This window comes from Girardinichthys multiradiatus, chromosome 23 (genome assembly GCF_021462225.1).
Source record: "Girardinichthys multiradiatus isolate DD_20200921_A chromosome 23, DD_fGirMul_XY1, whole genome shotgun sequence".
Taxonomy (NCBI): Eukaryota; Metazoa; Chordata; class Actinopteri; order Cyprinodontiformes; family Goodeidae; genus Girardinichthys; species Girardinichthys multiradiatus.
In genome coordinates this window covers 35,403,223-35,425,485 of record NC_061815.1, presented here as the reverse complement: position 1 = coordinate 35,425,485, position 22,263 = coordinate 35,403,223, and the positions used below count along the sequence as shown (strand labels likewise).

At 42.8% G+C, this 22,263-nt stretch overlaps 1 protein-coding gene across 3 annotated transcripts; it reads right to left on the bottom strand.

Annotated features, from left to right (window-relative positions):
- Positions 1–3,013: 3,013 nt before the first annotated feature.
- sfxn5b (sideroflexin 5b) lies at positions 3,014–21,922 on the bottom strand. 3 transcript variants are annotated; one of them, XM_047354606.1, is made up of 14 exons: positions 21,572–21,914; positions 12,219–12,287; positions 9,371–9,448; positions 9,006–9,032; positions 8,853–8,907; positions 8,734–8,759; positions 8,531–8,584; positions 7,124–7,180; positions 6,931–6,996; positions 6,634–6,724; positions 6,271–6,386; positions 6,011–6,096; positions 4,659–4,776; positions 3,014–4,444 (listed from the first exon to the last, which is right to left on the bottom strand). In XM_047354606.1, exons 1-14 carry the CDS (start codon positions 21,626–21,628, stop codon positions 4,367–4,369), a joined length of 978 nt encoding a protein of 325 aa, XP_047210562.1. In that variant the 5' UTR covers positions 21,629–21,914; the 3' UTR covers positions 3,014–4,366. The 3 variants fall into 3 exon arrangements, with proteins under 3 accessions (XP_047210562.1, XP_047210563.1, XP_047210564.1); XM_047354607.1 differs by lacking the exon at positions 9,371–9,448 and having other exon boundaries at positions 21,572–21,922; XM_047354608.1 differs by lacking the exon at positions 21,572–21,914 and having other exon boundaries at positions 12,206–12,223.
- Between the last annotated feature and the right edge of the window lie 341 nt (positions 21,923–22,263).

Genomic DNA, 22,263 nt, shown 5'->3' with positions numbered 1-22,263 from the left:
GACAAGCCACCCTTTTCCGGTCGAGTACCATGGCCTCGGACTTGGAGGAGCTGATCCTCATCCCAGCCGCTTCACACTCGGCTGCGAACCACCACAGTGCATGCTGTAGGTCTTGGCTAGAGGGGGCCAGCAGGACCACGTCATCCGCAAAAAGAAGAGACGAAATCCACTGGTCCCCAAACCCGACCCCCTCCGGCCCTTGGCTGCGTCTAGAAATCCTGTCCATAAAAGTTATGAACAGGACCGGTGACAAAGGGCAGCCCTGCCGGAGTCCAACATGCACCGGGAACAGGTCCGACTTAGTGCCGGCAATGTGGACCAAACTCCTGCTCCGCTCGTACAGGGACCGGATGGCCCCTAATAAAGGGCCCCCAATTCCATACTCCTGGAGCACCCCCCACAGGGCATCACGTGGGACACAGTCGAATGCTTTCTCCAGGTCCACAAAACACATGTGAACCGGTTGGGCAAACTCCCATGAACCCTTGAGCACCCTGTAGAGGGTATAGAGCTGGTCCAGTGTTCCACGGCCGGGACGAAAACCACACTGCTCCTCCTGAAGCCGAGGTTCGACTATCGGTCGGACTCTCCTCTCCAATACCCTGGCGTAGGCCTTACCAGGGAGGCTGAGGAGTGTGATCCCCATGTAGTTGGAACACACCCTCCGGTCCCCCTTCTTATGAAGGGGGACCACAACCCCAGTCTGCCAGTCCAGAGGCACTGTCCCTGACCGCCACGCAATGTTGAAGAGGCGTGTCAACCATGACAGCCCAACAACATCCAGAGACTTGAGGTACTCAGGGCGGATCTCATCCACCCCCGAAGCCTTGCCACCGAGGAGCTTTTTAACCACCTCGGTGACTTCAGCCTGGGTGATGAAAGAGTCCAACCCCGAGTCCCCAGCCTCTGTTTCCACCACGGAATGCGTGATGGCAGGATTGAGGAGATCCTCAAAGTATTCCTTCCACCACCCGATAATGTCCCCAGTCGAGGTTAGCAGCCTCCCACCCCCACTATAAACAGTGTTGGCGAAGCACTGCTTCCCCCTACTGAGGCGCCGGACGGATTGCCAGAATCGCTTCGAGGCCAACCGGTAGTCCTTCTCCATGGCCTCACCAAACTCCTCCCAGGCCCGAGTTTTTGCCTCTGCCACAGCCCGGGCCGCAGCACGCTTGGCCTCACGGTACCCGTCAGCCGCCTCAGGAGTCCCACAAGCCAACCACAGCCGATAGGACTCCTTCTTCAGCTTGACAGCTTGACCACCACCGGGTTCTGGGATTGCCGCCGCGACAGGCACCGCAGACCTTACGGCTGCAGCTACGGGCAGCAGCATCGACAATGGGAGTTGAATACATCCCCGGCCGAGGGCTCTGCCAGGCGTTCCCAGCAGATCCTCATTATGTGCTTGGGCCTGCCAAGTCTGTCCGGCTTTCTCCTCCTCCAGCGGATCCAACTCACCACCAGGTGGTGATCAGTGGACAGCTCAGCCCCTCTCTTCACCCGAGTGTCCAAAACATGCGGCCGAAGGTCTGATGATACGACAACAAAGTCGATCATCAACCTCTTGCCTAGGGTGTCCTGGTGCCAAGTGCACTGATGGACACCCTTATGTTTGAACATGGTGTTCATTATGGACAATCCGTGACTAGCACAGAAGTCCAATAACAAAACACCACTCGGATTCAGATCGGGGAGGCCATTCCTCCCGATCACACCTCTCCAGGTGTCACTGTCTTTCACCACGTGGGCGTTGAAGTCCCCCAGCAGAATAATGGAGTCCCCGGGAGGGGCACTATCCAGCACCCCCGACAGGGACGCCAAGAAGGCCGGGTACTCTGCACTACCACTCGGCCCATAGGCTGAAATGATAGTCAGAGACCTCTCCCCAACCCGAAGGCGTAGGGATACGACCCTCTCATCCACTGGGGTAAACCCCAACACGAGACGGCTGAGCTGGGGGGCAACAAGCAAACCCACACCAGCCCGCCGCCTCTCCCCATGGGCCACTCCAGAGTAGAAGAGAGTCCAATCCCTCTCAAGGAGATGGGTTCCAGAGCCCACGCTGTGCGTGGAGGCGAGCCCGACTATTTCTAGTCGATATCTCTCGACCTCCCGCACAAGATCAGGCTCCTTCCCCCCCAGCGAGGTGACATTCCACGTCCTTAGAGCCAGCCTAAGCATCCGGGGATCGGGCCACTGAGGTCTCCACCTTCGTCCGCCACCCAATCCTCTTTGCACTGGTCCCTCACGGTTCCCCCTGCAGGTGGTGGGCCCACTGGGGGATGGCCTCGCGTCTGTCGTTCGGGCTTGGCCCGGCCAGGTCCTGCGAGGAGCAACGTGGCCACCAGGCGCTCTCCGACGAGTCCCGACCCCAGGCCTGGCTCCAGAGTGGGACACCGGCTCCGCCGTACCGGCGACGTCACGTGCCTCGATATTTTGTTCTTCATGAGGGATTCTTGAACCACTCTTTGTCTGACCCATCACCAAGAGCCTGTTTGCCATGAGAGACCGTACCAGGGGCATTTAGGCCCCAGACAACATAGCCTCTAGGATCATTTGAGCACTCAAACCCCTCCACCACGTTAAGGTGGCGGTTCAAGGAGGGGAGAATATGATGTAAAATAAGAAAAGTATTTTGTGTAAAATTCAGTTTTTCTTTAGATAAACTAATTCAATCTTATCAGATTATTTGACCACTTATAAAGAATATTGTTTTGGTGGCTGTTGTAAGTTAAGCAACCTAACTCTGCCAATGACTCATTCAGACCTAAAATAGCTCTTAAACTCAAAGGATATTAGAAAAAAGTCTGTAGAACTCCCTTAAAATAAAAGTATGACTATAAAGAAAATTATAAATGTAATAATTGTCAAAAAATCTTAACGTAATTTAAACAACAAAAATTAAAGTTCAGCCTTACTGTCAATGAATTTGTTGCAAAGAGTGGTGGTGCTTTGATCACACCCTTAACCAGCTGAGGCCAAGACATATAATGTAAAATAATACATACACAGATTTTACATATATGACAGGAAACGTTTAATATGTTTGTGGCAGAAAAAAATTTAATACACAGGATTAAAAACAATCCATTTTATCTCTTATTTATGGTATACATACAGTACGTTTAAAATAATGCACCTAATGCATCTACAGCCGAGCTTGTATAACAGTCACTGGTGTAGTAGGACTATTAAGACAGGAAAAAAATAATACCATATTAGGAGTTGTGAATGCTGTTTCACATTACGTGGGTTAAAAAAGCTGTTCTATTTATATTTATCAGTTTATAAATCAGTAAACAGCTGCAGCAGAGGTTTATCATACCCCAGTAAACAGGGACAGACCTCACAGCTAAAACTCGTCGGATAATACATGACCAGTTAACATTTGTACTGACTATTCAACAATATAGATGTAAAACACATTTAAATGGTGATGAATTGACAAGTTAGACTAATTGAAGCATCCCTGATTAATTATATCCTTCAGAAACTACTGTTCTATTTTACAACTTTAGTTTAAGTTACAACAAAACGACCTTGTGACTTCACTCATTTTTGGAGATTAATTTTAAGGCAGTTGCACATCTCTACCAGGATGTCAATTAATGCGGAGAGTTCTGTGCATTAATGGTATTTGAGAGTTGCTTTTAGCAATATTAATGCAGGGGGAAGAATCAACAGACTGCGCAGCTGCCCTCTGCTCTACAAAACTCAATACCTTCTTTCATCCTGCTGCTTCTATCCCAGCTCGCAGACTTCACAGGCAGCTGTTCGCAGCAAAACACTGACAGATAAGCAAACATCACAGCACCAGCTGCCAGAGCTGTGATGACAGTTCAACACTTAGCAGGGGAAAAGATTATGAACATGGAAATGTAACTGTACTGAATGAAAGAAACACCACCCAGAACAAATATCATAGCATTTCTCCACATCTGATTTAAAAACAGTTCAGGAAAAGCTTCTTTATACCACTTCATAATGAAACCTAGAAGAAAGATTTTAATGGAACCCTATTTAAGTAGATTGTGCTACAGAAATTGCTGCTATACACCAACAGCATGTGCAGAGAACAATACCCTGTAAATATCAGAAATACATTATTGCTAAAAAGGGGTTTGAAAGTAAAAGTAGAAGGTTCTTGAACAGCTGTAGCAAAGGAAATAATCTCTAGGCTGTACTTCTGAATACACCGTGGCTCAGTGAGTGCAGCACTTCCCTGCATGAGAACAGGTTTAGGAATGTTGGGCAAATAGAACAACTCTAATAATTATGTCTCAGACAGCCCCCAAACCCTGCAGTAGGTTCTCAGTTCCAGTCAGTCATAAAGCAGTCTCAGTTTTGTGCTCGCGTCCCGTCTTTATCATAAACCCTTGTTGTAGGTCAACACTCTGCAATCCGTTGCCATGGCAATCTCCGGCTCAAGGCGAGACACCTCGATCTGCCAAAAAACAAAAGAAAAGAAAAGAAAAAACATCATACTAAATTGACTAAGCTGTATACCTCTGTGTTTACCCTTAAAAGTTATTTTAGTTAGATGAGAACAAAAAAACCCTGCAGGGGCTGTGGGAGCTAAGTGGAGTATATTTAATGTGAATATCTTCCCAGCTGCTCCATGAGCCATCTGGCCTTCGGAGCAGCAGAACATACTGTACCTGAGACATCTGAGGGAAGAGGCTGATGGCCACAGGCAGAGAGAGGCCGAATGTAACCAGGCACACAATGCTGTGGATGGGCAGCAGAAGTCTGCGGTTTCTCTGCAGGAATTGCAGCCTGTATGAGTCAGGACACGGATAAAAGGAAAAGTGAGCCTGCAGCGTGGATTGATCCTGGCTGACTACTGCAACGCTTGGAGTTATTTTAGGATCATTTGCAGATCTAGGGGAGCTATTTCACACAATTAGGGGGTGGAAAATTCAGCTAGAAGGAGCCTAATTAACCAGACAGCACATTCGTTCTTCTATTTAAATTTAAAATAAAATCACAAGTTTATTTTCCCCTCATTTGTGTTTCTGTCCTCTTTTTTTTTGTATTTTCTCTCGCTGTAGTAACTAACCACAGGACACCACATATGTTGGCTCCACTTCAGTACATGCACATGTTTATTATTTTCAGACCATATTCCTCCTGACAAGAGTGTCTAACAAAGAAATCAGAAACATAACATGAATATAAGAATTAGATTTAAAAGGTTAACTGAGTTTTTAAATGGTGTTAAACTAACAACTGATTAATGTTTTTTGAAGTGTAGCAGCAGACCCTGATAAAAAGTCAGGTGTGATGTAAAAGTGAGACCATAATAAATCATTTTCAAGCCTTTTCCACTTTTAATGTAATATATATTCTATACAATGTAAAAAAAAAAAAACTGTTGGTGAAATAAATATGTAATTAAAAGGTTTGCAGAGGTGTGCACACCTTTAACTACTTTGTTGACCCACCTACTGAATTAAGTTTAATATTCAATCTTCTTTGGGACCAGTCTGTTAGCATGTTACATCTTAAATTATCCAGGTCTCCAAATCAGATTGTGAGAACATCTCTTGTCCACAGCCCTCTTCAGCTGTCACCCCACACGTTTTCAGTGATTGTGTAGGGTGCTGCAGTTTATTCACAACCATCATATAATGAGGAACAAACGGTTTTGTGCGATTTTAAATACATTTTGGTTTTGGCTGTGAAGTTTTAAAAGTCACTTTAGCATGGCCTTTAGAAATGAATTTGTTTCAGCAGTCTTTTTTAAATGTATTTACAAGAAGTTTCAAACTAAGCTGAGTCCTTATTTAGGATATTAAAAATAAAAAAAGATCAATATTTCAGCAAGTGGAAGTGTGCCACTGCAATGTAGCTTTCCAGCATCTTATTCCTTCATTTAAAACATATTTTGTATTCTTATGTAATTTTTATGGTTTCTAAACCTGACTTAATTGGCGATTTTAAACCTGTTTTATAAAGTCAGTATTTTTTTGAAAAGATTAAAAAAACACCCGTGTGTTTCTGCACAAACCTCTCGAGGTAGGACATGATGATGGGAGGCAGGACAAAGATTGGCATAGGAAGGACCACACGTGTGAAGGCGGTCTCCATTATTGCCTGAGGAGAAACAAGATCGTGCAACGGTGTGATTTCAAATACTGGAGGTAAGTTGGATTTAGTTCTCTCTTTAAATAAAATAGATGCTGAGAGACTCTGATGGAGCAGAAAATGATAACTCACCACTTAGTCTACAGCATAAACACAAATACAACATAAAAAAAAGAAGCTTACGTGTCTAGCAGCAATTTTGGAGGATCCCACCACGCTGCCGTTGTTGTCCAGTACATCGATACCTTCAGACAGCTCATTGTGTCTCATCAGAGCTACGTTACAAATGTTTGCACTTGCTAAAGAGGAACAAGGCAGGCTTTAGAAAACATCAGAGTGGACACTTGACAACCAGGAATGCAGTCACCGATTAAAAGGAAAGTATGCTAAAAAAAACAGTAAGATTTTATATTAGGTACACATTTACCTTCATATGTATCTGGATAATAAAGAGAATGCATCTTCTACGAGAGTTTGCAGCTTTAACCATCAGAGGGCCACATAATAAATAGCCTCTTTATGACAGAGGGTCCTTTGAAAACCCACCTACAGCTGGGAAGGGGACAAATCTCTGTATAATCACTCTGGTGGAAGGACTCAGCTTGTTGGCCTTCTGAATCAGGGCATTCAGTCCCACCTATACAGAAAAAAAATCCAATTTACAAAAAATAAAAGGTGCAACTTATGCAGTTTTAATTAGCAAAATCTTTTCATCTTTGCAGTGTGCTAAATCTAATTCATTTTAACTTAAACACTGCAATTAGTAATACATCTAGACTTCTAACAACTACAGGATATTACAAGTAATGACATCTTTTTCAGTAAAGAAAAAAGCTAACTTACTGCAATAGAGACAGCAGTAGTCACAGCTCCAACGTAGCCTTGAAGAAACTTAGATGTGGGAGAAGGCTGCAGACAAAAAAAGGACAGGTTTAATTTTTTTTTAAATTTCTTAGGGAATAACAGTAATCTGAAAGAAAAATTAAGCCTTATGATATTGGGATAAAATAACACAAAGTAAGTACCAGGTTTTTACCTTTGTGGCATTCCGGTTGGCATAGTTCACACAGGCATTATGACTCTGGTTCAACCACTAAACACAAAATACAAAACACAAATGATCCATAATCAGTGATGAAGGAAAGAGAAAAGAGGTAGGTAGGTCACTCTGAGTGGCAAAGTTGACCGGATGATCAAAATGGATAATAAATGCTGTGATATGATGGTTCTAAAAAGTACGTGGACCTTTAAGTATTTTTTATAAATATGATGCAAGACTAAGAAATATTTTGACACAGATTTAAACATGCAGATAAGATGTTTCCAGGGTGATTCCATTTTGAGACAACTGTTTTGCAGTGGCCTGTTGAAAATTAAAGTATTATTTTCAACATTTTACCTGAACTCATAATGAATCTGACTGTATTGTAGTGGAGTGAATTTGACTATACAGAGCCTTGCAAAGGTATTCATTGTTTTTGAACTTTTCTGTATTTTGCCCAAAATATTTGCCCATTCCTCTGTGAAAAATTGCTAAAGCTCACCATCTCCGAAGTCTTCATACTAGTAACATCTAACGGGTTCTTCTGTTTATCATCCTACTGTATCAGTGCTAACCTACTGACCAGCCCGTCCCTACTGAAGGAAAGCATCCCCACATTATGACACTACCATGTTTTCCAGTAGGTATGTCCTCGAGATGTGCAAAATTAGTTTTCTGCTCCTCAGATTTGCAGATAGGACAAAAAAACTCAGCTCTGGTCTCATTTGACCAGGGCACCTTCTTCCACATGACTGATGTGTCCTCTGCAAGGCTTGTGAATACCTGCAAAGGATGGTTATTCTGGCATTCATTCAACTATGGCTTTCTTCTTGCCACTCTGGCACCAGATTTGTGGAGCGAATGGTTAGCAGTTGTCGGGTTTTACAGGAGTTGAGGATCTCTGCAGCTTCTCAAGACTCACCATACACCTGTTGGCTGCTCCTCTGAGTAATGTCGCTCTTGCTGGTTTATTGCTTAGGTCATCAGTTTAGCTGAATAGCCATATTTTGGTTGATCTGCAGTTGTACCACACTCCTTTTTTAAAGATCTCCATGACCTCTCTAAAATATGGGATGGAAATTATGTATGTAATGGAAATTTAACCTGAGTCTGACTGTACTAGATTTTACTGAAATGATCTGGACTAAATGGAATGTTTTTAAATCAAATTTGTTTGATTAATCTAACTGGATTTGAATCATACCTATTTGACTTTTGGTGCAATATGAATAAACCAAACTTAAGTCTGAAGGCTATGTTTGGGATTTAAATTGGGTTTTCTTTATCTGCTTTTTAAACTGATACAAGTCATATTTATATACAAATATGACTTGACTCAAATGACTCAAACGATTTCGGATACTTTAAAGCACCAAAGAACAACATGAGTATTTTCAGTACCTGCCATATAATGGTAGACATCACAGTCTGATTTGGGAGGAGAAGGCCTATGACCTAAATGAAACCAGGAAATAATAGCTTATTTTTTAACAAAATAAGTTCAAAGTTTCATTTAATCTGTTCCCAAACATGATTGAATTCATGATCACATACGTTCCGGTGAAATGTGTGACCAAAATGCATGGTTTGTATGCGAGACTTACAATTGGTGTTCCAAATGGTACATAACCTGCACAGTGAAAACATGATTTTCAGCATAAAAAGATGAAAAAAATGGTTCGCTTTGAGGAAATTATGAGAAGATCTTCATCTGACGGCATACCTGACATTCGAAATGGCATGAAGATCTTCTCTCCTGTGTCAGGGTGAATGATAGCCTGCGGCACAAAGCATGAGAGCTTCCTCATGCTGCCACAAGCTCAGGGAGTTTGAATGTATGAAAATGTGGTTAAGATGAAAAAACATATAGACTTACCTGTTTAATCTTCTGGGCTTCCCACAACTAAACAGGATAACCAGAATGTTGTTAAAGTAAAAATACAATGTCTCCTTTCATTTCACACTTTTTTTAAACAGGGAATGTAACATATTCTTGAGCTGGAATCTAAATCAAAATATTTTATGATGCGATCCATTTTGTTAATTGATTATTCCAGAAAATCCTAAAAATAAACTCTTTCTCACAGTCTTCTACAAAGGGATGAGCCTAATATTTAGTTTTAAAAAAACTGATCAATTAAGAATTTTGTTTTTGTGCTAAATTTAATTGACCTACCCCAAATCTTTGAGAAAGCAAACCTGTTTCATTGAGTTATTTATATTGTCCTCAAGCTTTCTCACCTGATCTGCAGACACTCCAGGAGGAAGTGTGCTGTATTTATAGTCATCAAGGAGTTTGATGCATTCTTTTAACTTTTTCTAAAAGCAATGAAAAAGAAAAAATAAAGTAAGCCATAAACAAACTGATTACATATGTGTATGTATATATAAATAAATACATGCACATACACTCACCGGCCACTTTATTAGGTACACCTGTCCACCTGTCAATCAGCTATATATGAAAGAGATAATGTTGTGTGGTGTATGAATAAAAAGGATGAAGTTTAAGTAATGGTTTTCAACTGTAAATGAAGTAAACGCTGTAACTAAAAGTTTGAGCAACACTGATGTAAGAATTAAAGCCTCTGTTTAAGAGGAAGTGTAACGTTGAGTGAGACAGGAATAGAGCAGATGTTCAGGAATTGGGGAAGTGAGAGCTGCAGCTTACAGCACAAGGCTGATGACTGAGGTGGGAGCGCAGGTCAAAGAAGAGGCCAGCAGACAGCTCAGGACTGAGGTGATGATGGCATGTCTGATATGGACACGACTCGGGGAAATTCCAGAAACAAAAGATCACCTTATGTCATGGGTGACCAATGGGACAGCCATGGCAACACCTACTGGCCAATGAGCACAAAGAGTTTGGTGGAAATGCTCTATAAAATGGGCAAGAATAGAGGAACTAGTTGGTTGTTTCCTCACAGAAGACCAGCAAACAAGATCGGAGAGACGCTACAGATGAATCAGAGGACCAGAGACACATCCCAGCTGATCGACAGCATTAATAAGAGGATCAACCCGTTTGCCTTAGAAGGACTGTGCCTCAAGATTAAGAATCTGATTTCATCTAAAGCCTTTTTATCCAGACAACAGAAGTGAACTTGATCGGTGAACAGCTGATTGCTTTAAGTTTCAGGCTTCTGGAAGTCCTGAATCAACCTCATTTATGTCTCCAGGTTTCCTTCAACTCTTCAGCCTCTGGAAACTACTGTCTTCGGAGACATATAACAACAAAGATCCTGTTTAACCATCGCAGCCTGGAGCATCAGTGCCTGCCACTTAAAGGAAGAAAACTGAAGATTAAGTCGTATTCCCTTCAGGAAATCACTCGTTGTTACCAGAAGAAACATCTCCATCAGGTGCATGGATGAGCCTCCGTCTTCAAAGCCTCTCCAAACTCACCAGTTTCAGCATCAGGGAAAGACAGGTTGAATTGATTGATTCATTTCTATTATTGAAATTATTTTGTGTTGCCGAATTTAAGCTGATACTGACCCCTGCATAAGCGTTACTAATTAAAGAAAGCATATAAAATTCCAGTTGAATCGTGGACATTCAATTAATTGAGTCACCTTATTTTTGGTTTTTCATTGGTGGTAAAAAGTCTTGTTGCCTGGTTCTAAGAAATTTTAGGAGGTTTTTATAAGTTGCCTTAGCCAAGTTTGTTAAAACAGCGCCGTTGGGGCTCGTGCCGAGTCACTAAAATTAACCTAGCCCATATACCAAGAGCCAGTTGTAAAAATAGGGAATGAGCAGCCGTGAACAAAAGTGACTGTTGAAAGAGTAGATGACTGCGATAGGCTACTCAGTCGTCCAGACCTCCAGTTGAAGAAGGGCGAGACTTTTGTATGAAGGCTGTCAGAGGCTAGGCGAGTCATTTCCCGACACCAGCTTAAACAGAACATTCAGTAAACCTGCTTAGTAAAACCTTTCAGATTTAGGGAAGTCCGTACCCGTTAGATGGAGAGCTGGATTGAGCAATCCCCTTAGACATAGGGAAGTAGGAGGGAGGGGTTAGCTCATTGGACAACGAAACCTTGTATCAACGGTTCAGGATGGTGGTGGTGGTGTAATGGTGTGGGGGATATTTTCTTGGCACACTTTGGGCCCTTTAGTACCAATTGAGCATCGTGTCAACGCCACAGCCAACCTGAGTATTGTTGCTGACCACGTCCATCCCTTTACGACCACAGTGTACTCATCTTCTGATGGTTACTTCCAGCAGGATAATGCGCCATGTTATAAAGCACAAATCATCTCAGGCTGGTTTCTTGAACATGACAATGAGTTCACTGTACTCAAATGGCCTCCACAGTCACCAGATCTCAATCCAATAGAGCACCTTTGGGATGTGGTGAAACGGGAGATTCGTATCATGGATGTGCAGCCGACAAATCTTCAGCATCTGTGTGATGCTATCATGTCAATATGGACCAAACTCTAGGAAGAATGTTTCCAGAACCTTGTTGAATCTATGCCACGAAGAATTAAGGCAGTTCTGAAGGGAAAAGGGGGTCCAACCCGGTACTAGCACGGTATAACTAATAAAGTGGCCAGTGAGTGTAGAAGCACACACACACACACACTACTGATCAAAAGTTTTAGATACTCTTTTTCACTTAATGGGTCTCTTTATTTTCATGACTATTTACATTGAAGATTCTCACCAAAGGCAACAAAACTATGAATGAACACACATAGAATTATATAGTAAACAAAAAGTGTGTAATGACACTAAACATTTTTACATTTTAGATTCTTCAAAATAGCCACCTTTTGCTTTGATTACTGCTTTGCTCTCTTGGTATTCTTTCCATGAGCTTCATGAGGCGGTCACCTGTAATAGTTTTCCAAAGAGCCTTGAGAGATGAGCGAAGGTTAATATTTCAGTCATCAAAGCAAGGGCAGCTATTTTAAGGAAACCAAAATATAAAAGAGAGAGAGAGAGAGAGAGAGAGAATTAAACCTATATCATTCTAACATAAAAACAACTGACAACAAAAATGTTAAAACAAATATTATGTGTTAAATGTTAAACAAATGCAAATATTTGCAAGAAAAAACCTATGTTACCAGGAAGCTTTACCTCTGTAACAAACAGGGTTCTGGGGTCGATGATGTCAACAAAGTGTCTTAGACGTCCAAGGAATGAAGTCTGGGAAAACAGCACACCACAGGTCAATGTTAGTATCTTCTAAGCTCGATAAATAATTGATACTTGATTAAATATTTTTTTTATTTTTCAGCACATCTTTAGGAAGTTTCTTGTTTGGAAATACTCGTCAAAACAAAACCTGTTGTGGTACTCTAAAACATAAAACAATTGCACAAAAATTAAGGTATCACAACGCTTTTCGTACAAATGTTTCTGTAACTTCCTGCAGGAAAAATAGTTCGTTGGCTGGCTCAATGAGAAGCTCAGAATAAAATCATCATGTGTCTGCAAGCAAATTATATAAGAGAATATTGGAAAAGATTAAGAACATTTTCCATACACTTGAAAAACATGGAAAACAATCTGTGATGGTACACTGAAGACACACTTGGCACAACCCCTCCACACCCTGCCCTGCCACCCAAGTAACACACATCATAAATTGTCATTTGTTAGCAATCATTTACTAAGGATTAGGCAGCAATTTATTAAAAATATATGGTTTGTCAAAATGTGAAACTGTTGCTGTATTTGTCAGTTATATTCCAGAACAGAAACCTTCTAATTATTAAGTGTCAAAACAAGAAATGAAATAAAGCTGAAAGCTGGGACATCTTGTTAAAATCAAATTGTGTTCTTCATGAAAATGTTAAAGAGTAATGAACGGACATCCAGACTTCATAAAGAAGATACTGTTATTGCCCAGTGTTCAAGTACTGAAACTCATCCCAATAATTATCAAGATTGATCTGTGGGGAAGGCTGAAACAAAACACAACAGTACATTTCATTGTAAGGCTCTAAGCTGCTGGTCAAGCATTCTGTGTTTTTCTGTCTCCATCAGCATGCCAATTGCTCTATGAAAAGACCCACTAACAGTTTTTGCCAAGAGTCTCTTTGGCAGCCTTGTTGAGCCAAAAACATGGCAGCAGGATTCAGTCAAATTCCCTCTGAGATATTATCAGTTATGAAGAGCAGAAAACACAGCGCAAACAGGGTGACTTTTTAATTAACTCCTTAACAGCAGATCCTAATTGAAATGACTGGGACATTTTGTCAGCCCGCACCAAGACTGCAGATAGACCATCATTCCTTGCTCTGGTTTTTTTATCACTGCCGTCACTACACATCTCCTCTCCTGACAGGCCATATGTGCTGCAGTGCTGTTTTGTAAGAGAGGTTGAGAGAGCGCGGATCCATGTGAGGAGCCGGCTTTAATTATGCATGAGTTCCAGCTCCCCTGAGAGAACACAACTAGGCTAGCAAAGATGGAATCCTGCATGGAGCGCAGACAAAAGAAACAAGCAAGATTTGTGCTGATTCAAGAGTTGGCCTAATTTCCTCTCCTTTGATGCAAGCCCCAAGAGGTGTTACAGCGACTTTATTAAGCTGTTATAAACTGAAGGTGGATCATTACAACAGTTTTGTCTTGATCTTCAACTGGGTTTGAGCAATGAAATGCACACAAGAGCAGCAAGAAACACAGAAGCAGAGAATCATGAATGAAATTAGTATGATCCTCATGATATATTCATGATCAAAGAAATGCGATTAGTGAACACAGACCACCTCATATATAAGATCTAAACATCCAGAATAAATCAGGATTCCCGTGTTGATTATTTTCCAAGCCATTTTCTTTTTCTTTGTGCTGAATTTGTGTCTAAAGGAATTGTGCATCACTTTGAGCTTGACTTTGACCTATATTTTCAGTTTTACTTCCAATTGAACCTATTGTGTGTGAAACCACAGGGATTTTAGAGCTCTTTTGTATTACTTTGTGCTTCTTTTGTAAGATGTGATTTTTTTTATTTTTTTTTTGCATTGCATTACAGGAGTTCTGCAACCCTTAGCTGTCAGTTTGCATTTTATTGCAACTAAGGTTTTCTTTCATGAAGGTATTGAAGGTACTGTTTCATTGAAGCACTCAAAAATCAATTACTTCATGCAGAACAAAGTTCACAAGACCAGAACTTTACTGATTGAATTTAACCAGAAGTGCCCCAGGAGGGATTCAACAACTACATAAACGTTTTGTTAAGGTGTTTGCAATGTTGAGGCATCTTAAGGCAACAGTAACTAAATTCAAATTTCTTTTTAAAGACAGTGTATTCAGTGCATTCATGTGACTTATATGAATAAAGTCTGAAACGAATAAGAACATGCTATATTATTTACCTTACGAGTAAAGCATTTTTAACAAAAAATAAAAACCCTACTTTTTCAATGCTCCTTTAGAAGATTATCGATATGGATATAGAAGGTTACATTACCATCAAGCCAAGTGCAAAGTAAAGCACAATCTTGTCTAAATGAATCCAATCTAATGTAGCAGCTGTAAGGGAATTAGTTGAGCAGTGGTGTGTGTGAACACTGTGTAATTCACCTTTAAGAAAACATGTACCTGCAATATTATTATTGAATACTGTGATGGCGATAGAGAATAGGAACAACCTTCATTTTCTCTCACTCTTCTCTTTCTTTTCTATCACAACAACGTCTGCCAACACACTCTGCAGGTTTTAGCATTTCTGTCACTAAAATCTATATACAGTGTGAACATCAAGGACAGAGGCTCCATGCAACTGTCCTTTGCAATTGTAATATTGTAAATATTGAATAAAAAAGAGAACACATCCCAAGACTAACCCTTGAGGAACACCCTTCTTCACCTCTAAAGCTGGAAAGGTGTATATACTTATTGACACTGGGTTCTCCTCTTCATCCATCTATTTGACAATGGATGTCTATTGTTAAAATGTAAGTATTTATGACTCAAAAGACTAAAATTAGGAGATTTTTTTTCAGACAAATTTTAGAATTTTTTAATTATCTGGCAAGAGTTTTACAAAATGAAACAATGGCACATTTTTTGGTTCAAATGATAATTAGATAATGAAGAAGAATAACTGAAAATTTATTATTTGATGCTAAAAAAGAGCAGATAAAGTCTTAAGGTCTGCATGTACAGTTCATGCTGTTGCCAGTCTGCAGAATCAACCTGTTCAAATTGAAACTTTAGTGTTTTAGACTGGATAATTGATAAAAAAAAAAAGATTGCAGAAATATGGAGAAAACTATCAACTGGTGTGATAAATAAATTAAACACAAACATGTCTTTGCATTGAAGCAATCTTTGATAAGAGTAGCATATAGTTTAAAACTCTGACATTCAATGTATGAAAGCATGGAACCTCAATGTAATAGGCCACCAAATACTGCATCTAAGCCTTAGCAATTGCAATAATATAAAGGCTGGTTTAAATCTTATCTGTCTGACAGATTCCAGTTTGTTCATGTAAATAATAAATCATGATAAATCATGTGCGGGAGGTCGAGAGATATCGACTAGAAATAGTCGGGCTCACCTCCACGCACAGCGTGGGCTCTGGAACCCATCTCCTTGAGAGGGGCTGGACTCTCTTCTACTCTGGAGTGGCACACGGGGAGAGGCGGCGGGCTGGGGTGGGTTTGCTTGTTGCCCCCCAGCTCAGCCGTCTAGTGTTGGGGTTTACCCCAGTGGATGAGAGGGTCGCGTCCCTGCGCCTTCGGGTTGGGGAGAGGTCTCAGACTATCATTTCAGCCTACAGGCCGAGTGGTAGTGCGGAGTACCCGGCCTTCTTGGCGTCCCTGTCGGGGGTGCTGGATAGTGCCCCTCCCGGGGACTCCATTATTCTGCTGGGGGACTTCAACGCCCACGTGGGGAACGACAGTGACATCTGGAGAGGCGTGATCGGGAGGAATGGCCTCCCCGATCTGAATCCGAGCGGTGTTTTGTTATTGGACTTATGTGCTAGTCACGGATTGTCCATAATGAACACCATGTTCAAACATAAGGGTGTCCATCAGTGCACTTGGCACCAGGACACCCTAGGCGGGGGGTCAATGATCGACTTTGTTGTCGTATCATCAGACCTTCGGCCGCATATTTTGGACACTCGGGTGAAGAGAGGGGCTGAGCTATCCACTGATCACCACCTGGTGGTGAGTTGGATCCATTGGGGGAGGAGAAAGCTGGACAGACTGGGCAGGCCCAACTGCATAGTGAGGGTCTGCTGGGAACGTCTGGCGGACCCCTTGGCCAGGGATGTATTCAACTCTCACGTCCGGGAGAGCTTTGACCAGATTCCGGGGGATGTTGGAGACATAGAGTCCGAGTGGACCATGTTCTCCGCATCTATTGTCGATGCAGCCGCCAGTAGGTGCGGCCGTAAGGTCTGTGGTGCCTATCGTGGCGGCAATCCCCGAACCCGGTGGTGGACACCGGCAGTAAGGGATGCTGTCAAGCTGAAGAAGGAGTCCTATCGGCTGTGGTTGGCTTGTGGGACTCCTGAGACGGCTGACGGGTACCGTGGGGCCAAGCGTGCCGAGGCCCTGGCGGTGGCAGAGGCAAAAACTCTGACCTGGGAGGAGTCCAGTGAGGCCATGGAGAAGGACTACCGGTTGGCCCCGAAGCAATTCTGGCAAACCGTCCGGCGCCTCAGGAGGGGGAAGCAGTGCTTCGCCAACACTGTTTACAGTGGAGGTGGGGAGCTTCTGACCTCGACTGAGGACATTATCGGGCGGTGGAAGGAGTACTTCGAGGATCTCCTCAATCCTGCCATCACGCATTCCCTGGTGGAAACAGAGGCTGGGGACTCGGAGTTGGACTCTTTCATCACCCAGGCTAAAGTCACCGAGGTGGTTAAAAAGCTCCGCGGTGGCAGGGCTTCTGGGTTGAATGAGATCCACCCTGAGTACCTCAAGTCTTTGGATGTTGTGGGGCTGTCATGGTTAACACGCCTCTTCAACATTGCGTGGCGGACGGGGACAGTGCCTCTGGATTGGCAGACTGGGGTGGTGGTCCCCCTACATAAGAAGGGTGACCGGAGGGTGTGTTCCAACTACAGGGGAATCACACTCCTCAGCCTCCCTGGTAAGGCCTACGCCAGGGTATTGGAGAGGAGAGTCCGGCCGATAGTCGAACCTCGGCTTCAGGAGGAGCAGTGTGGTTTTTGTCCCGGCCGTGGAACACTGGACCAGCTCTATACCCTCTACAGAGTACTTGAGGGTTTATGGGAGTTTGCCCAACCGGTCCACATGTGCTTTGTGGACCTGGAGAAAGCATTCGACTGTGTCCCTCGTGATGCCCTGTGAGGGTGGAATCGGGGGCCCTTTACTAGGGGCCATCCGGTCTCTGTACAAGCGGAGCAGGAGTTTGGTTCGCATTGCCGGCACTTAGTCGGACTTGTTCCCGGTTCGTGTTGGACTCCGGCAGGGCTGCCCTTTGTCACCGGTCCTGTTCATAACTTTTATAGACAGGATTTCTAGACGCAGTCAAGGGCCGGAGGGGGTCTGGTTTGGGGACCAGAGGATTTTGTCTCTTCTTTTTGCAGATGACATGGTCCTGCTGGCCCCCTTTAGCCAAGACCTACAGCACGCACTGGGGCGGTTTGCAGCCGAGTGTGAAGCGGCAGGGATGAAAATCAGCTCCTCCAAGTCCGAGGCCATGGTTCTCGGCCGGAAAAGGATGGCTTGTCCTCTTCAGGTTGGAGGGGAGTTCCTGCCTCAAGTGGAGAAGTTTAAGTATTGCGGGGTCTTGTTCACGAGTGAGGGAAGAATGGAGCGGGAGATCGACAGACGGAACGGTGCGGCTGCCACAGTAATGGGGGCTCTGTGCCGGTTCGTTGTGGTGAAGAGAGAGCTGAGCCGAAAAGCGAAGCTCTCGATTTACCGGTCCGTCTACGTTCCTACCCTCACCTATGGCTTTGGGTCATGACCGAAAGAACGAGATCCCGGATACAAGCGGCTGAAATGAGCTTCCTCCATAGGGTGGCCGGGCACTCCCTTAGAGATAGGGTGAGGAGCTCGGCCATCCGGTAGAGCCGCTGCTCCTCCACATTGAGAGGAGCCAGTTGAGGTGGCTCGGGCATCTATACCGGATGCCTCCTGGACACCTTCCTCGGGAGGTGTTCCAGGCACGTCCCACCGGGAGGAGGCCCAGGGGACAGCCCAGGACAAGCTGGAGGGACTATGTCTCTCGACTGGCCTGGGAACGCCTTGGGCTCCCCTCGGAGGAGCTGGAAGAGGTGTCTGTGGAGAGGGACGTCTGGTGCGGGGCAGCAGACCTCTGCTGAGTCTGCTGCCCCCGCAACCCGGTCCCGGATAAAGCGGAAGATGACGAGTACGACAACGATGATAAATCACCTTTAAACTCCAGGGTTAATTGTGGTGTACCACAGGGTTCAGTACCTGGGCCAATTCTCTTTACTATATATATTCTTCCAATAGGTCAAATTATCAGAAAGCATAGGATACATTTTCATTGTTACGCTGATGATACTCAGCTTTACTTATCCATAAATCCTGATGAGCCCAACCAGTTAGATAGACTACAAGCATGTCTTGAAGACATAAAAACTTGGATCACTTTAAATTTTCTGCTTCTAAATTCAAACAAGACAGAAGTTGTCGTCTTTGGACCGGAGTCTTTAAAAAACAAAACTGCTTAGACAATCACTTAACCTGGATGGTATTAAATTGACCTCCGGTAATAAAGTAAAAAACCTTGGTGTTACTTTTGACCAGGACATGTCATTTAAATCCCATATTAAACAGGTTTCTAGGATTTCCTTCTTTCATCTCCGGAACATTGCCAAAATTAGAAATATCCTGTCCAGGAATGACGCTGAAAAACTAATCCATGCATTTGTTACTTCAAGGCTGGACTATTGTAATTCTTTACTATCAGGATGTCCACAAAATGCAGTTAAAAGCCTTCAGCTGATTCAAAATGCTGCAGCAAGAGTTCTGATGAAAATTAAAAAGAGAGATCATATTTCTCCTATTTTAGCTTCCCTTCATTGGCTCCCTGTTAAATCCAGAATATAATTTAAAATTCTCCTCCTCACATATAAAGCCCTTAATGATCTAGCTCCATCATACATCAAAGATCTGATTGTTCCATATGTTCCTAACAGGGCACTTCGTTCTCAGACTGCAGGTTTACTGGTGGTTCCTAGAGTCTCTAGAAGTAGAATGGGAGGCAGATCCTTTAGTTATCAGGCTCCTCTCCTGTGGAACCAGCTCCCAGTTTTAGTCCGTGAGGCAGACACCCTGTCTACTTTTAAGGCTAGGCTTAAAAATTCCTTTTTGATAAAGCTTATAGTTAGAGTGGCTTAGGTTATCCTGAGCTATCTTCCTTATTGTTTACCTCCGTCTTCTTCCCTCCCTGTTGGATGGAGTAAGGGGGAGTCAGGTTTAGCCTAAACTGGCTCAGTTATGGTTGAGGTGCAAACACACCCTCCATTTCTGCTACCTGTATGACCCCCTCTCTTTTCCAATGGTTATGGTCAATCTAACAGAGAGAGGTATCCCAATCATTGTGGTTTTTAGTATAACAATGACCATCAGTGGGCTCTAGATGGACAAACTGTCTACTTTTAAGGCTAGGCTTAAAACTTTCCTTTTTGATAAAACTTATAGTTAGAGTGGCTTAGGTTATCAGGGAGGGAGCCTTCCTCCCTCCCTGTTGGTTGGAGTAAGGGGGAGTCAGGTTTAATGCTCACCCTCTACTGATGATCCACGTGGCCCTGTCTTTCAGTGTTTAACCCTTTCTCTCTCCTACACATAGCAATTGACTGAGCTTTTACTGTGACTAACTCTATGTGCTCTCTTTCAGACTCTAACCTTGAAAACTGGCTCAGAGTTTATCTGTTCTGTCTTTCTAGGCGAAACGACTAAAGGAGCTACATCCATTAACATTTACTTTTCCTTCCCATAGAAAGTACTCCTGGATCAGTGCTTCTTTGTTCTCTTTGTGCCCCTGCTCTGTTCTCTCAAACCCCCAGTCGGTCGTGGCAGATGGCTGCTCACACTGAGCCTGGTTCTGCTGGAGGTTTCTTCCTGTTAAAAGGGAGTTTTTCCTCTCCACTGTCGCTACATGCATGCTCAGTATGAGGGATTGCTGCAAAGTCAACGCCAGTGACTGTCCACTGTCTCTACATGCTCATCCAGGAGAAGTGAATGCTGCAAGTCACTGACTGGATGCAATCTGCTGGGTTTCCTTAGACAGAAAACCTTTTTATCCAATTTGAATAAATAACTGAATCTGACTGCACTGTTCAATGGTTAGGATTAATTGGAATGTATGTACCTGACTGTTGTAAAGTGCCTTGAGACAACATGTGTTGTGAATTGGCGCTATATAAATAAAACTGAATTGAAAAAATTTAATTTAAATATTGCTATTGCAATTACAATAAAAATGTGAAATGTTTCCAAGCTCTAAAAACATAGACAAAAAAAGAAATGGTCTCAGGAACATGCCATGAGGAATACCCAAATTTACCTCTAAAGTTGCAGACTTTTAATTATCTGTTGAAACAGGTGAAGTTTTCCCATCAATCCATTGGGACCATTGATGTGTTTTGTAAAATTTGACGTATTTTAGCCTCAGAAGTCTTCAAAAAGTCATTTATATACCGCTTTAAGAACTTTCCCATCATCAAGCTGTTGAACAAAAATGGCATGGCAGCAATTTTGTGGTTTAAATAGTTATATAATGTATATATAGCCTTAGATACCAATTTACTCAATTCACATTATACATTACCATCTGATTACTGATTTGCCTACAGTTGCTGTTTATACGCATTGCTCTGACGCATCCTCGGTTAATAAGCAAACTGAATGGGTTTCATCAATCAGTCAACTATTTATCAGTTATGAAGAGCAGAAAACAGCGCAAAATTGTGACTTTTTTATTATCTTTCATTATCTTATAAGGATGACCAATATAAAAGAATTTCTTAAGGAAAAGTGAGCGCAGATAAGCTTAAGGACTGATTTCTTCAGAAGACTTTCAGTTTGCAGAATATATCCGTACATTACAAAAAAAAAAAAAAAAGAAGAAACTTCAGTTTCTTTTGCACCGGATGTATTTTAAAAATGTTGCAGAAATTAGGAGAAATCCGGCAATTTGTGCATTTTTAAAACAAATATATAAAACACGAGCACACCCTCTGCTTTTACTGCATATTTGATAAGCTGTTGCAGACTATTCATTACAGCCATAGTTCCACTTAAGTCGATCAAACTCCAGACAAATCTGATCGCATTCAGAAGTTTTTGCCTTTTTTGCAGGAATAAAATCACCGACGCTCATCGGAGGCAACTTTCGCCGCAAAGAGTCAGCATCCAGAGCGGAGCGATGAAGGCGGAGGAACAGGATGTTTTTCCAACAGAAAGCGTTAAAAACAAAATGCCATGAAACCGAGTGGTTCACGGAGAACACAGAGCTCCTACCTGATCGTATCTGGGTCTCCCGAGCTGGAAAGCAGGACATGATGCAGATTCCGCCATGACACCAAACTCTTTTTATTTATTCACGAACTGAATCATTAAAACGGATTTTTATAGTCGAGCAACTACAGTCGGCGAGCGCGAGCAACACGGGCGAAGCAACGCGACCCTACGCCTGCCGGGACTTGTAGTTTTTTCCTTTGCCTTAACACTGGCAAAGTTGATGCGCATGACTACACATCCCAAATAATCGATAAGCTGAAAGTCATTGCATAACTGTTCGGACTGATCTTGGGAGAGATAACGACTGATGCGCTCATATAGGTGTCAGGTTGGCCCTATAATTACAATGTGAGGAAGTGTGGCCTCAAGGAAGAGAAGCGATAATAAGACCTGGACACCATCCATGAGGAACTTAAGGAGAAGCCTGCAGTGATTCCAATCACCTCAATCACCACATTGTCATTACGTTTAATGATAGACTACTTACTCATAATCTACTACCAATATTTATATTTTGATAAATTATTTTTGCTTTTTAAAAGTATTAATACCTCTTGAATGATTTTTTCATCTTGCATGATAGCGAAATGGAAGAACAGGGATACCTGATTTTCAATGTTTTTTACCACTAAAAATCTGAAAAAATGTGTTGTGCCTTTGTATCCTGCCTCCTTTTGTCGGATACCCCAAAA